The following is a 15,897-nucleotide window of genomic DNA, read 5'->3' on the forward strand; positions in this document are numbered from 1 at the left end:
CTGGAGGGAGGGGGCAGTGTCAGCACAGCGTGGAGGTAGGAGGCAGTGTGTCAGCACAGCGTGGAGGTGGGGGGCAGTGTGTCAGCACAGCCTGGAGGTAGGAGGCAGTGTCAGCACAGCCTGGAGGTAGGAGGCAGTGTCAGCACAGCCTGGAGGGAGGGGGCAGTGTCAGCACAGCGTAGAGATTGGGGGCAGTGTGTCAACACAGTGTGGAGGTAGGGGGCAGTGTGTCAAAACAGTGTGGAGGTAGGGGGCAGTGTGTCTGCACAGTGTGGAGGTAGGAGGCAGTGTGTCAGCACAGCGTGGAGGTAGGGGGCAGTGTGTCAGCACAGTGTGGAGGTAGGGGGCAGTGTGTCTGCACAGTGTGGAGGTCGGGGGCAGTGTCAGCACAGTGTGGAGGTAGGGGGAAGTGTGTCAGCACAGCCTGGAGGGAGGGGGCAGTGTCAGCACAGCCTGGAGGTAGGGGGCAGTGTCAGCACAGCCTGGAGGTAGGGGGCAGTGTCTCAGCACAGTGTGGAGGTAGGGGGCAGTGTCAGCACAGTGTGGAGGTAGGGGGCAGTGTCAGCACAGTGTGGAGGTACGGGGCATTGTCAGCACAGTGTGGAGGTAGGGGGCAGTGTCAGCACAGTGTGGAGGTAGGGGGCAGTGTGTCAGCACAGCCTGGAGGTAGGGGGCAGTGTCAGCACAGTGTAGAGATTGGGGGCAGTGTGTCAGCACAGCCTGGAGGTAGGGGGCAGTGTGTCAGCACAGCCTGGAGGTAGGGGGCAGTGTCAGCACAGTGTGGAGGTAGGGGGCAGTGTCAGCACAGTGTAGAGATTGGGGGCAGTGTCAGCACAGTGTGGAGGTAGGGGGCAGTGTCAGCACAGTGTGGAGGTAGGGGGCAGTGTGTCAGCACAGCCTGGAGGTAGGGGGCAGTGTGTCAGCACAGCCTGGAGGTAGGGGGCAGTGTCAGCACAGTGTGGAGGTAGGGGGCAGTGTGTCAGCACAGTGTGGAGGTAGGGGGCAGTGTGTCAGCACAGCCTGGAGGTAGGGGGCAGTGTCAGCACAGTGTAGAGATTGGGGGCAGTGTGTCAGCACAGCCTGGAGGTAGGGGGCAGTGTGTCAGCACAGCCTGGAGGTAGGGGGCAGTGTGTCAGCACAGTGTGGAGGTAGGGGGCAGTGTGTCAGCACAGCCTGGAGGTAGGGGGCAGTGTCAGCACAGTGTGGAGGTAGGGGGCAGTGTGTCAGCACAGTGTGGAGATAGGGGGCAGTGTGTCAGCACAGTGTGGAGGTAGAGGGCAGTGTCAGCACAGCCTGGAGGTAGGGGGCAGTGTATCAGCACAGCCTGGAGGTAGGGGGCAGTGTGTCAGCACAGCCTGGAGGTAGGGGGCAGTGTGTCAGCACAGCCTGGAGGTAGGGGGCAGTGTGTCAGCACAGTGTGGAGGTAGGGGGCAGTGTCAGCACAGTGTGGAGGTAGGGGGCAGTGTGTCAGCACAGCCTGGAGGTAGGGGGCAGTGTGTCAGCACAGCCTGGAGGTAGGGGGCAGTGTGTCAGCACAGCCTGGAGGTAGGGGGCAGAGTGTCAGCACAGCGTGGAGGTAGGGGGCAGTGTGTCAGCACAGCCTGGAGGTAGGGGGCAGTGTGTCAGCACAGCCTGGAGGTAGGGGGCAGTGTGTCAGCACAGCCTGGAGGTAGGCGGCAGTATCAGCACAGCCTGGAGGTAGGGGGCAATGTGTCTGCACAGTGGATAGCAAGGAGGAGGAGAGGTTGCAAACTTTGGGCAGGGGAAAAGGTAGAGGGTTAGAAGTGACAGCTTAAATTCATGGTGATGGGGGTAAAGTTTGTTGTGTTGAATTGAAGGAATGCAATAAAGTACCAGCTGTCCTCATTTGTAGGGGAAGAAGGCAACCCAGTTGGGCTAAGAAGGAAAAACGTGCTAGTGTAACCTGGGAGAGTTTTTCGGGGAAAGAATATTTCTATGTTGCCTCCTAACAGCACCTTCCAAATCTCTAGTCTCCACCTCCTGCAAGCTCCCCTTCAAGCCACAGACCATCCTGACTTGGAAGTCTATTGCCTTTCCTTCACTGGTGTACCCACACCTCAGGAACTGCTGTGGTTCAAGACAAGCGGCTCACTGCCTCCTTTTCGAGATCTATTGGGGGTGGGAGATAAATGTTGCCTGTGATGTTTGCAGCCTCTAAACAAATAAAATAAACAAAGTCTCCCTCGTTAAAAAATAAAACAAAAGTGATACTTAGATATTCAGTAGGCAAGCGAAACAATTAATTGATTTGATGTGAACGTGGGGGGGGGGGGGTGAATATAATCAGTAAGTTTGCAGATGATACGAAAATTAGTGATGTGGTAAGCAGTGAGGTGGAAAGCCTTGGATTACATGACTATATTAACAGGCTTGTCAGAACAGTGGCAAATGGGATTTAGCCCTGAAACGTGTGTGAGGTGATGCAGTTTGAGAAGACTGACAAGGCAAGGGGATACTCAATGAATGGTAGAACACTAGGAAGCACATTGGGACCTTAGGGTGCATGTCCAAAGATCCCTAAAGGCTGCAGGACAGGTAGACAAGGTAATTAAGAAGGCACCTGGGATATTTGCCTTTGAAAAGATGAAAATCGCTTATTGTCACGAGTAGGCTTCAAATGAAGTTACTGTGAAAAGCCCCTAGTCGCCATATTCCGGTGCCTGTTCAGGGAGGCTGTTACGGTAATCGAACCGTGCTGCTGGCTTGCCTTGGTCTGCTTTCAAAGCCAGCGATTTAACCCTGAGAGCTAAACAGCCCCTGTAAACCAAGATATAGAATATAAGAACAGGGAGGTTATGATGCAGCTGTATAAAATTCCCATTAGGCCACAGCTAGAATATTGTGTGCATTTCTGGTTGCCATACTTTAGGAAAGTTGTGATTGCACTCGAAAGGGTGTCAAGGAGATCCAGCAGGATGTGGCCTGGGCAGGAGCATTTCATCTATGAAGGGAGACTGGTTAGGCTGGAGTTGTTTCTCTTAGAGCAGAGAAGACTGAATGGGGACATGATCGAGGTGCAAACCATTGAGGGACATGGATAGGGTAGGTCGGAAGGAATTATTTCCCTTCTTAGAGGGTCAATAACCAGGAGGCATGGATTTAAAATAAGGGGTAGAAGATTTAGAGGGGATCTGAGGAAAATATTTTTCACCCAGAGGGTTGGAATCTGAAACTCTGTCCCTAAAAGGGAGGTAGAGGCGGGAACCCTCACAACATTTAAGAAACATTTATATTGGCACTTGAAACTCTATACAAGGCTATGGACCAATTGCTGGAAAATTAGATTAGAATAGATAGGTGCTTGATAGCCAGTGCAGACCCGATGGGCCAAAGGGTCTCTTTCTGTTCTGTAAAGCTCTATGACTCTAAAGAAGTTAAAATTGTTCCTGTCAAATCCAAACTCTGCTTTTCCTCCCTGACTTGGAAATATATCCTCATTCCTTCACTGTTGGGTGAAAATCCTGGAATTCCCTCCCTAACAGGTGTATCTATACCTCCAGGGACTGCAGAGGTTCAAGAAGGCAGCTCACTGCCACCTTTTGAAGGGCAAATAGGGATGGGCAATAAATGATGGCCTAACCAGTGACACCCACATCCTGTCAATTAATTTTTTAAAATATAAGCAATATGACACTTCATCTTTTATAGCATTTAACATGTATACGAAACAAGTCAGAATATTGGTTTGAAGCAAGACCATCTGCGGTTGGTTACTGTAATGGAAGACCTATGGTGTAGTGTGCTGAATCACTTTTTTTGCTCCTATTTATTTCTCTCCTTTCAGATTCTGTTTAAAAGTACAACAAATAATGGTGCACAAAAAGTTGTAGCCTTCCTAAACCAGCACTCATTATTCAATTTATCAATTTTCTTGCACTGCAGAGCTCCAGTGCTTGTTGCACTAGCATTGATTGAATCTGGAATGAAGTATGAAGATGCTGTTCAGTTCATACGGCAGTAAGTAAAGTATCTCCATTATTTGTACAGATGTTTTTTATATTTTGTCTATGGGTAGTGATGGCGCACGCTGAACAGTTTTCCCAGTTGCCTCAGTGGGCTGCCTATTGTGGAACTGAGCTGTGCATGCCACAAAGTTCTGAGTTTTGACCCAATCTTAATGCTGAATTAACTGCTCATCCTTCATGCTAGTTTTAATGGAGGTTCCAGCACCCGGGAGAGAAGGAATTTTCATACTTCTCACAAGTACACAAGGTATACACCCGTATCGACTTCTTTGCAGTGGGCAAATCGGTGCTTCCAGGGATCACGGGAAAGGAGTACTCCACGATCGTTATCTCTGACCACGCTCCACACTATATGGATGTGAGGTTGGAGACAGGCCTTGCCCAGTGCCCCATATGGAGGCTGGACACGAACCGACTGGTCGACAAGGCTTTCTGTCAAAAAACATCGCGGGCCATAGACGACTACATTGGTAACAACCAAAACGGGGAGGTCTCACCCTCCACGTTCTGGGAGGCACTGTAGGCCGTGATTAGAGGAGAGATCATAGCCTACAAGGCAAGCAGAGATGAGGAATAGAGGGTAGCCAGGCAACAACTGGTGGCTCCATCCTGGAAGTCGACAGAAAATACCCCGAGGCCCCGACCATAGAGCTGCTGGCGGAGAGGAAAAAGCTGCAAATGGACTTTAACCTGCTATCCACTAGGAAAGCAGTGTACCAACTCCGCCAGACACGGGGACCTTTTAGGAACACAGAGACAAGGCTGGCCACCTATTGGCTCACCAGCTGAGAAATCAGGCAGCCACAAGGGAAATAGCGTAGGTAAAGGAGAGCAGAGGCAGACTGTAAAAGAACCAAAGGAGGTTAATCGGGCATTTGAGACCTTCTACCGGGGACTGTACGCCTCCGAACCCCCCAACGGGGGTGCGGGGATAAAACAGTTCCTAGACGGACTGGAACTACCAGTTGTGGGGGAAGACAGATCCATGTAGGCGGGGAAGGCACCGGGACCCGGCGGACTTCTACAAAAGATTTGCCCCAGTCCTAGCCCCACACTTAAGGAATATGTTTGCGGACTCACTGGCAAGGGGCACCCTGCCCCCCACGCTAGCGCAGGCCACAAAAAAGATAAATACCTGACGGAATGTGAATCATACAACACCAGAGGTGATCGTCTCCCTGGATGCAGAAAAGGCCTTCGGCAGAGTCAAATGGAACTACCTCCTCGAGGTACTGCAACGGTTTGGGCTAGGAACGGGGTTCACCGCCTGGGTGAGGCTCCTGTACAACGCCTCCAAAGCGAGCGTCCGAACTAACACCACCAGCTCTGAATACTTCGAGCTGCAGAGAGGAACAAGACGGGGCTGCCTCCTGTCCTCACTCTTGTTCGCGCTAGCGATCGAACCCCTGGCGATAGCCCTGCGGGACGCGAAAAGCTGGAAGGGAATCCGGAGAGGAGACAGAGCACAGAGTCTCACTCCATGTAGATGACCTGCTCCTCTATGTCTCGAAGCTACAGGAGGGACTGAAGGCAATACTGCAAATACTGAAAGAGTTTGGAACCTTCTCGGGCTACAAACTTAACCTGGGCAAAAGCGAGACATTCCCAGTGAACCCAAACAGGGAAGGGAGAGAGCTGGAGGGGCTCCAGTTCAAAACAGCCCACAACAGATTCCGCTACCTGGGGATCCAGTTAGCCAGAGACAGGACACCAATTCACAAGTGGAACCTGACCAGCCTGCTGGAGGAAGTAAGAGGAGACCTTCAAAGGTGGGGCTCACTCCCACTCTATCTAGCGGGGAGAGTGCAGACCACCAAGATGAAGGTACTGCCAAGGTTCCTCTTCCTGTTTCTTCATCCCCAAGGCCTTTTTCCAAAATGTAGACCGTCTAATCATGGTGTTTGTGTGTGTGTGTGTGTGGAGGGGGAGGGGGAAGAACCCAAGAATTCCCAAACAGACACTGCAAAGAAGGAAAATCAAAGGGGGCTTGGCCTTACCAAACCTACAATACGACCACTGGGCAGCAACGGCAGAAAGAATGAGGGGATGGGTACAAGAACCCAACAAAGATTGGGTACAAATGGAGGAGGCATCCTGTAAAGGAGCGACTCTATGGCCCCTAGCCACTGGAGCACTCACATCCTCCTCAACAAGATACACATCGAGCGCAGTGGTAGCGGTCATGCTGAGAACGTGGACCCAGCTGAGACAACACTTCGGGATAACCAAAATGTCCCCCATGGCTCCCATATGCAGCAATCACAGATTCCCCCAGCCATGCTGGATACCACCTTCAAAAGATGGAGGCAGGACGGGGGCACATTGACAGTCGGGGACTTCTACGTAGGGCGCAGACTGGCGACACTAGACAAACTGAGGAGGAAGTGGAGGCTAGCAAAAGGGCAGGAAATGAGACACCTCCAAATAAAACACTTCCTTCGCAAAGAGACAGTAGGGGCACCAGAAACCACACTACTAGAGGACCTGATAGGCACAAGCAACGAGAAGGGGGGGGGCTATGTATGAAAATATCCGGGCAGCTACTGGACAGAGCCCGGACTCCACTGGACGAGACCAGACAAAAATGGGAGGACGAACTGGGTACAGAGGTAGGATGGGGATTTTGGAGCGAAGTACTAAGCAGGGTGAACTCCACCTCCTCCTGCACAAGGCTAAGCCCAATATGGTGTACAGAGCGCACCTGACCAGAACCCGAATGAGCAGGTTTTTCCCGGAGGTGGAGGACAAATGTGAACAGTGCCAGAGGGGCCAACCACACCCACATGTTTTGGGCTTGTCCCAAACCTGCTGGATTCTGGACAGCCTTGTCCAAGGTTGTGGGGGTGAGGGTGAAGCCATGCCCAAGAGTAATAATCTTTGGGGTATCGGAGCAGCCAGAGTTACACATGGGGAAGGGGGCCAACGTCCTCGCTTTCATTTCCCTAATCACACGCCGGAGAATCCTGCTCAGCTGGCAATTGACAGCACCACATACAGCTGCAGTCTGGCTCGCTGACATCTCGGATTTTCTCCACCTGGATAAGATTAAGTACGCCACCCGAAGGTCAGAGGAAGGCTTCCTGGATACTTGGGGGCAGTTTGTCGGTCTGTTCCAAAACCTGTTTGAGGCCAGCAACGAGGAGTAACCTAATAAGAATTTTTAAAAAACAGCAAGATAGATGAGCTACCAAAAGACTGCACAACCTGGGGGGAGGGAGGTGGAAGGAAGGTGGGGAAACCACGAGAAATGAGGGTGGGGGGGGCAGCCCCTTTTTTTTCCATTCTGCCCGGAAAATAAAAGAAAAGCACAGCCGAAGCCAGAGGGCGGACAATGGGGAAGGGGGAGGAACCATAGACCGATCCAGAGGGCAACGAAATACACGTAGGGTCAGTTAAACGCAGGACAAACTAAACCCCTCTGTATAATAAAGGAAATTAGTGCAGGCAAGAAAAATGTGATGTGTGTATAGATACAACTGTTTATAAATATGGGAAATGCCAATAAAAATATTTTTTTTTAAAAACATTGCCCGCAGAGTTAGCCCAATTATCAAATCAGACTCCTGTCCAGCTCCCTCATTCTGCTGACTCCCATTTAAAGCTAGAGCAGATTCCATTGCCAGCTACAGGTCCTGCACTCCAGTAGCAGCAGCAAAAGAGCCAATTGAAAAATACAAAAGTGCAGGCCTCTGGGGAAAATGTTCTAAGCCTTTTCCAAAAAGAGCTGTGAAAATAAGTGCTGCGGTCTCCCATGTGTCTTACTAATGGAAGCTGTCAACTGTGAAATAAAATAACAGACCACCATAAAGTCCATTATTGCTTAGGAAAATGTCAGACACGAGTAGTGGAAGACATTTGTGAAAAATGTGAGTTACTATTAATACGGACATTCACTTGATCTTTGTTTTAAATGCGTGGATCCACTAAAACTCAACCATTCCGTTCTTTCTCCATTTCAGGAAAAGGCGTGGAGCTTTTAATTCAAAGCAACTACTTTACCTCGAGAAATATCGGCCAAAATTGCGTTTGCGTTTCAGAGCCACTAACAGCGCGAGCTGCTGCATCCAGTAGTAATCTGCCCCTGGACTGTAGATACCTTGGTGACGCAAACACAGAAATTGAGATATATTCGCACTCGGTGAAGTCAGGATCGTCAATCTTGGAGTGAATTAAAAAAAAAAGAAATCTGTCTTTGTGGTGAAGGAATTGTGTATTTTTCATATGATTGATCTTATCAGGGAGGTGTTGCATCTTAAAATGGTCTGTATAGAAAGAATTCACTGCCTCTGTAAAAACGAGGATAAGATTATGTCTGTGCAAAGCCCCGCTGTCACCTCACTTTGTAGACCTCACTTGCATTGCACAAAGACTTCCTGAGGATATGGTTCAATGCAATAGTTTATTCCTCTGGTTACAGCAGGTAGGCAAAATAAAGATGGAATTGGCACTGTAATTGTATTGTATTTGATTTCCAGAGATGAGCAATGCCAATCTTAGAGAATAAACTCTTTGTTTTGGTGTAATACTTAGGTTTTTTTTGTTAAATAGCAGTATGAACATCTGTATTTCAGGTTTTTCTAATCTACCAATTTTTCATCCAGAAAAGCGGAGCATGTGTATGTCATTTTTAAAGTTTTTTTTCTTTAGAACCCGCATGCAGTGACAGTCTGCCACGTGCACAAGGCATTTCCCAAGATGTGTGCAAATTAGTATTCCTCCAGTTATTGGGTTTGCATTCCATTAGTGACAAATGCTCCAAAGTGTGTACCAATATTACTGTGATAGATTCGTTCTCCCAGCCAATTTGCTCCATAATGTTTCCCAATACTGTATTTTAATGGGGCAAGGCTTGAATGGCAGAGGAAAACAGTAAATGAGCGAAAGGGTAAATGGCCACGCCCACTATGGCTCCTGTGTCTGCTTTTGTGGAACCCACATAACAGATGGATGCATGCATTAGTCAGTGACTGGTAAACAGAACCTTTGCGGGGGTTCTTGATCTAGAAACGTGTCCCTCTGAGTATTATTTGTGGACCTGACGGCAGAAGAATGATACCACAGCAAAGTCTGTTTTACCATTGTTAGTAACTCATTATAAATAGAAAATGGGGGAAAGCAGAAGAATATTAGATTGCCAGTCAGAAAAACATGCGGTTTGCCTGGATTAGCCAGCCTGCTGGGGAAAGAATCAAAGAGTGTGAGTAAAGGCAGATATTTAATGAGATGGAAAATGGTTAAATGAAAAATGCAGATGTTTGTCTAACTTCTGGCCATAAGTGTTACATAGAATTGTAAAGCATATCTGCAGCAAAGACAAATCTGCTTCATGCTCTTATTTTTTTCACAGTCCTCAATTGTCCCCAGTGAAAGTTTGCTCTTTGGATTTTTTTGTTTGGGTTTAGTACTAAGCCCCTCGCAAACATGCGAAATGTCAATTCATTGCATTTTTTTCTTGTAATAACACAATTTTCAGCTCTTTTATAAAACGAAGAGTGAAGGCTTATTTTAATTTTTATTCACTTTTTAAGGGTGGAGGAAGGGCAGGAAATTCCTGAGATGGCAGATATGAAAAATGTAATTGTCTCCTAGGTAGCTATTAGTTTAGAGGGGCGGGCACTTTTTGTTCAATGATTAGCCTGGTACTCGATACATTCACCTGAATTATGACTTTCTTTTCATCATTTTTCTTCTGGTGTCACTTTTTAAAAACTGTTTCAAACTTATCTCTGGATAAGCACCTTGTGTGGTACTAAATGAGTGACAACAAACATGCCAATTTAATGGTGACCAGAATTATTGCTCCGGTAAAGAGTTCTACACTTTCAGTTGGGTTGTTTCTGATTCCACAGATGTAGTTTTTGCAAGAGTCTGCATCGTTGCCACAGAGACGCTCCATATCAATGCACAACCTTTGCATAATTTTGAAGAAAATTATCTCTCTCATTTTAGTGGGTACTAATTTTAGTGTCATCCTTCAACACTTTTCAGTCAATGTGGAGTCCAGCTGCGATTTGCTGACAATATTAAGTGAGCAATGCCTGTTACGTTAAATGGCACAGAACTTCCTGTTGTTAAACGTTTTAAGGGCCCCACACACTGCCCCCTGCTGCCATCCGATAGCCACAAATTGTTTGCTTGCAGCACATGTTGGTGAGAAACATAATTTAAATCCCCTGAAAGTACACAGCAAATGTTTAATGGTAACTGGACCTACTTAGAGGAACTGTTTTGTTGCCACCCTCATGTTGCAGTTATCTGTGTTTTCCAGTGTGTGACTAAACAGGAAAGAGCTGTGTAACTGGCACACACCGGTTATATCAGCTAAAACCTGGCTAATTTTTAACTCTGCCAGTCCATCTAGTATGATCCTGTAATGTGTATGATCCTGTAATGCTTTAAACTTGACCAACCCAACCAATATCCCCACTATCACCACATCATCATTTTTGATTAGGTTAAACTTAACCTTGGAATAATGGTTATAAAAAATTCTGGTATGATATGCCATTTTCCCATATTACATGAGAGGCACATGCAGAATTATCTAAACCAATTTTATACTTTTAAAAATTCTTAATTGTATGTCACAGAGAATGGATTGCTTAGCTTATATTTTTTTTTAGGTGATTTCCAACTCCAAAAAAGCATTCAAAAGATTATGCCTTAATTGCAGCACAAATGAATGTCAGAATTCTGATTCTATCATTGTCCTAAATATTTTAAGCCACACACAATAAAATCATACCAGTGCAAATGATCAACAGTAGTTAGTTAACTGCATTTATGAACCATTGTTGATAAGCATTTAGACTTGAAACAGCTGAACTACTTGTTCCTGAAATGAATCTAGTGGCTCTGTTTGCATTACTCGGGGACCCTGGATTGCTTTGTAACCAGTGTGCTGTTTTGACACGGCATTGCTGCATGTTGCAACATCTAGCTTAGTTTAGCTTGTAGGTAAGAATTTTGGCCATCAGGCAAAGCCAAGTGTCAATTTAGCATGTGGTAATCTCAATTTGTGTTGTCGGGTTGAGTCAAGGGATTGTGGAGAAGCCAATAAGGTGGTCTTCCCGGGTTTTATAAAGTACACTTGCTCTAGGCTGATGTGGGACAGGATGTTTTCAGGCCAAACCATTATCCCAGGTAAATCTAAGAGATCAGGAAGGAAATTAGTTTAATTAAACGTTCAAGGGAGGAGAGGGAATTTCATGTTTTTAATCCAAGAGAATGTTTGATGATGTGACCTGGTCATCCAATCCATCTCTTGTGTGAGAAATATAGCCTGTATTTAGAAAGAAAATTTCAAGACTCCCTGTATTTGTATTTACTTAAGCCTTCTGTTTAGAGAGGGTAACTTTGAGCAGCTGTCCCCTTGTTCCCTCGAGGTTGTGCAGGGAAGATTGGTACGGTAGTTAGTTCTGAGTTGATAGTAACCTGCATTACGTACATTGAAAATTTGTTGAGGCTCTGAAGGTGAAGAGATAGCCTAATTACATTTGCAAATCGCTCCAAACCTTTTTCGGAAGATTATTTTCTCCAGTCTGAAACTGATTTTTTTCCGTATTTGACTCCATACATTTACCGGACATCTGATTTGCTCATACACACCTCAGTTTGGCAGATATTTCAGATATTTGGCTTGGTGAGTATAATTGAGTTAAGAAATCTAGACTAGTGATGGACCAGTAGGAGTACTGGACTGATGCTGATAACCATGTGCTGCAAGCACCGGCCAATGTTAGAAATATCCAGATACAGATTCTTTTTGAGAGACTTCTGAGAGCTTTATTCCAATAATTAAAACCGTGCACATTTATTTTTCTCGTGGACTTCGATGTTACCAGACTTGCACTTTTCAATGCTAAAATAAATACCAAGGGTGAAATGATTACATGAATGCGCAGTCTGTCGCTATTTCAAACTGGGATATAGAATCAATTTTCTGTCATTTCAAAATTAACATTATGATGAACTATTAAAGAGTGATTTATGTCTGAGAAAGACTGCACTTCTTTTTAAATTATCTCTCACTTTCATGGAAAAATTCAAGTTGAAGTGAATAGTTACCAAATCTGAAACTTGATCCTGTTGGATTTGGCCATCTTGAGAGATCATAGATGTCTTTTGTGTGATTTGAGGCAAGCAGAAAGTGTTGCCTTTAAAATGGCAGCTTGGCACTGTTCATTGCTGGCTTGAATCTTTCAGTTCCACTGATCTTGTAATTTTTATGACCATTTATACATGCCCAGTTGATGTGTAAGCTTTACAGAAGTACCAGTTTTTTTTTTTAACAATTATGTTTCAAATATATTCATTTTTTTTACCATTTTACAAAAAACTGATCAACGTGAGCTGGTTTAACTCCGATGTAGACCAAAGGGGTGCAGTCTTTCTGGAATAGTGTTTCAGCATAAAATCTACTTTCAATGATTCAATATTAAAGAGATCAAGTGTCTTCGACATTAGAGCTCTCTTACTTTGTGTTTTGTTTCATTTTTATGCAGTTTGGTCGTCATTGGGCTAAATGTTGCTTTTTTTGAGTTCAAAAATCAGTTTGAGCCAGCGTTCTCTTTTATTTTCTCAATTTCTGTCTGGTTGGATGCATCAACTCATTGTCTGTGGGGTCTGCCAAGTTTATCTTAAACAGGAACTTGAGCAAACAGAGGGTGCTTGCTTGGGACTAGTGTCGGATACTGGTCCAGTGAAATAGTGCATTAAAAAGTTTGCAGTGCCTTTCACGCGCAGGACTTGAGCCACGGCAGATAACCTAACAAGCAAGTTATGTGAACTTACTGTGCTCAGGCCATTGTTGATGACAAGATCGCATCATAAACGTTTGTGACTGCATACCTCCATTGCCTCTGAAACATTCAAAGCCTGTTTCTTTTAAACTAAGCTTAAGATTTTTTTCCAAATAGTTCCAAATTCTAACCAGTGGTTTAGTGCTGTGATAAATGTGCTGAATCTGAGATCCAAGCAATGCTTCGCATCGGCCACAGAACCATAAGAATTTTTAGATAGAGATATTCTGGCCTGGATTTTGCGATAGAAAATGTGAAGCCATCAGCCGTCACTGTTCCCAAGGTGTAAGTCAGGCAGCAACTTATGGTTCTGCATCAGAAGGTTGTTGTCCAATTTGCCCTGCAATTCTACAAGCTATGCTTTGACTTCGCCTTGTCAAAACGAAGGGTTTGTTTCTAAACCTGCCTACGAGATAACCTCTCAACATACCGGAAAATATTAGGACTATAGTAAATTTGTTAACCATTGTGTTAAGTCTTAATTATAATCAAACAACTTCTCTGGCTCTGAATTTAATTTTATGAATGTTTTTCATTACTTCAGGATTTCATTGTACATTGAAAAAAACTAAATATTTTACGTTTTTCCTGGTCCCTTCTTTCGTTCATTTTCTAAACCTGATTTCACATTGAATTGAATGGCTATAACTTGTACATCCTGGTTTAGACTGCATGACTCAATGAATATTTTTCCATCTCACTGAAGAACCAAAATGTTGCTTGCACTGCTTACACGTGCTATAAATCCCTTGAGGCTACTGCGCTGATATATTGATTTCTTAATGATGTCAATTGCCACTCAAAGTCCACAAAAGGTCTGTAGGAACCTATAAGGTTAACGGATGTCAGATACCATTATTTTGCCACTGATCGTAAAATTATAGTCAGTCTTCCTATCATGTTCCTGAATTCCTTCACTCTTAAATGCATCAAATTGTGTTGACATTAACTATTATACATGTTTTAATGGCCTAACCTGGTAACTGATTTTACAGGATTATTGGCAATAATATTAAAAGTTACATCATCATATTCTAACAAATAGGCTTCTTTACATATCCTCTGGTGTTGAGCCCTTCACGGTAAACAATTTACTTGGATCAATTTTGCCAATTCCCTTTGTAATTAATTAGATCAGGGTGAGGTCTCTCGAAAGAAAACTAGCTTGATTTCTTTTGTAGCATAACAGACTATTTCCATTGTATAAGTAGGTTAATATTCTGCTCTAACCTGGTAGAATGGTTTACCTTGATCACAAGACTGAAATAGATGGTTGTATTAACAGGCCCAACCTGACTTTAGTCAGCCAGATTGCATTCTCAAGTTTCTGCTACAATTTCATTTCCGCTTAAGCAATAAATTCTAATGCTGTTAATGTGTGCTCTGAGTTCATATATTGATGTAGGATGTAGAACTCCAGTTGCTCTTAGTGTGGGTTGAACATTGCCATGATAAACCAGGGCAGTACACTGCAGCATCTCCCCCCCCCCCCCCCCCAAAAAAAAGTCACACTTTGCTGCTTCTAAATGGCTTCAAGAATTTAAATCTGTGAATCTCTGAAGGGTAGTTCTGCCCCACATTGGAGTTTAGTAACTGGTCCCTATTTTCGGTCACAGTGGTGATGGGGCATTTCTGTCTGTAAACTTTGGTTAAGGATGAGTAATTAACTAGGGTTCTTGCTTCTGACCTCTAACTTATGCTTGAGGGTGAAAATGTATAAACATGGGCATCAGATGAGGGTACTCTTACCATCTGCACAGACACTGAAATATGTGCATCAGCATTAGGAATATGTACATGCCAGAAGTTGCCATATTCCATCACGGAATGAAGCATTGAGGACATGCACGTGGGAAGGGCAGTGTGCAAGAAAAGTGGGGTGGGATTTTTTTGGGATAAAGTCTCTTGAAAATCTTGTTTATCTAATATATATGCTTATAAGACTGAATATAATGACCAAACATTGTTGATTGGTTACCACTTGATACCAGTCATCATATCAGCCCCTATGTGGGTCCATGTGCCACCAAGAAGCAACCAGATTGTTTTAAATCCTGATGATTCCCCTTATTTCCTCCTGTATTTGCATGGTATCTGGACATTTTGCCCACTCTACCTAGTTGCACTTCAAATGTGACTGCAGCCATCGTGTTTATTTTGATAATTTAATCAAACTGTTGGGCTTAAAATTAGTTAGCTAGGGAAAATTTCAATTTGGGGCCCAGTGAAGCGCACCAAGCTAGCCAATAAACTCAGTGAATCTATGAATAGCTAAGATAAATGAAGAAAATTGTTTCCACATCTTGCCAATCATTTGTCACACCTAAAATAAAAGTCCTACCAGATTTCTAGGATTAAATCTGAAAAGCTGGAGCTTACAAGTTGACCAACGGAGTCTGCACTTTCTGTGTCTGCGTGGGTTTCCTCCGGGTGCTGCGGTTTCCTCCCACAAGTTCCGAAAGATGTGCTATTAGATAATTTGGACATTCTGAATTCTCCCTCTGTACCCAAACAGGGGCGGAATGTGACGACTAGGAGCTTTTCACAGTAACTTCTTTGCAGTGTTAATGTAAGCCTACTTGTGACAAAGATTATTATTATTAATGTTCTTTTTGGCTTGCACTCTTCATCTTAAACCTAATGTAGGCTTATACTCCCAAATATCAATTGCACACTTATTTTCTCTTCAGAGATGCTGACTGAACGATTGTCTTCCGGCATTTTTTGTTTTCATCCATTTCTTCATCTCCAGGGGTTCAGTTTTGCACTTTCTCGAACATCTCGAAGGGGCCTCACGGTAGCATGGTGGTTAGCATCAATGCTTCACAGCTCCAGGGTCCCAGGTTCGATTCCCGGCTGGGTCACTGTCTGTGTGGAGTCTGCACGTCCTCCCCGTGTGTGCGTGGGTTTCCTCCGGGTGCTCCGGTTTCCTCCCACAGTCCAAAGATGTGCGGGTTAGGTGGATTGGCCATGCTAAATTGCCCGTAGTGTAAGGTTAATGGGGGGGATTGTTGGGTTACGGGTATACGGGTTACGTGGGTTTAAGTAGGGTGATCATGGCTCGGCACAACATCGAGGGCCGAAGGGCCTGTTCTGTGCTGTACTGTTCT

The 15,897-nt window shown here is 45.0% G+C and overlaps 1 protein-coding gene across 2 annotated transcripts in view; it reads left to right on the forward strand.

Annotated features, from left to right (window-relative positions):
- The window catches only part of LOC119968860 (protein tyrosine phosphatase type IVA 2-like), a 122,238-nt gene extending 110,361 nt beyond the window's left edge, over nucleotides 1-11,877 (forward strand). For both annotated transcript variants that reach the window (XM_038801752.1, XM_038801761.1), the window contains 2 exons: nucleotides 3,904-3,978; nucleotides 7,946-11,877. In XM_038801752.1, the coding sequence (XP_038657680.1) occupies nucleotides 3,904-3,978; nucleotides 7,946-8,057 (187 nt within the window). In that variant the 3' untranslated portion in view covers nucleotides 8,058-11,877. The remainder of the gene's footprint in view (nucleotides 1-3,903; nucleotides 3,979-7,945) is intronic.
- Nucleotides 11,878-15,897: the final 4,020 nt, after the last annotated feature.

The sequence above is a fragment of the Scyliorhinus canicula genome, chromosome 1, assembly GCF_902713615.1.
Source record: "Scyliorhinus canicula chromosome 1, sScyCan1.1, whole genome shotgun sequence".
In the NCBI taxonomy this organism is placed as follows: Eukaryota; Metazoa; Chordata; class Chondrichthyes; order Carcharhiniformes; family Scyliorhinidae; genus Scyliorhinus; species Scyliorhinus canicula.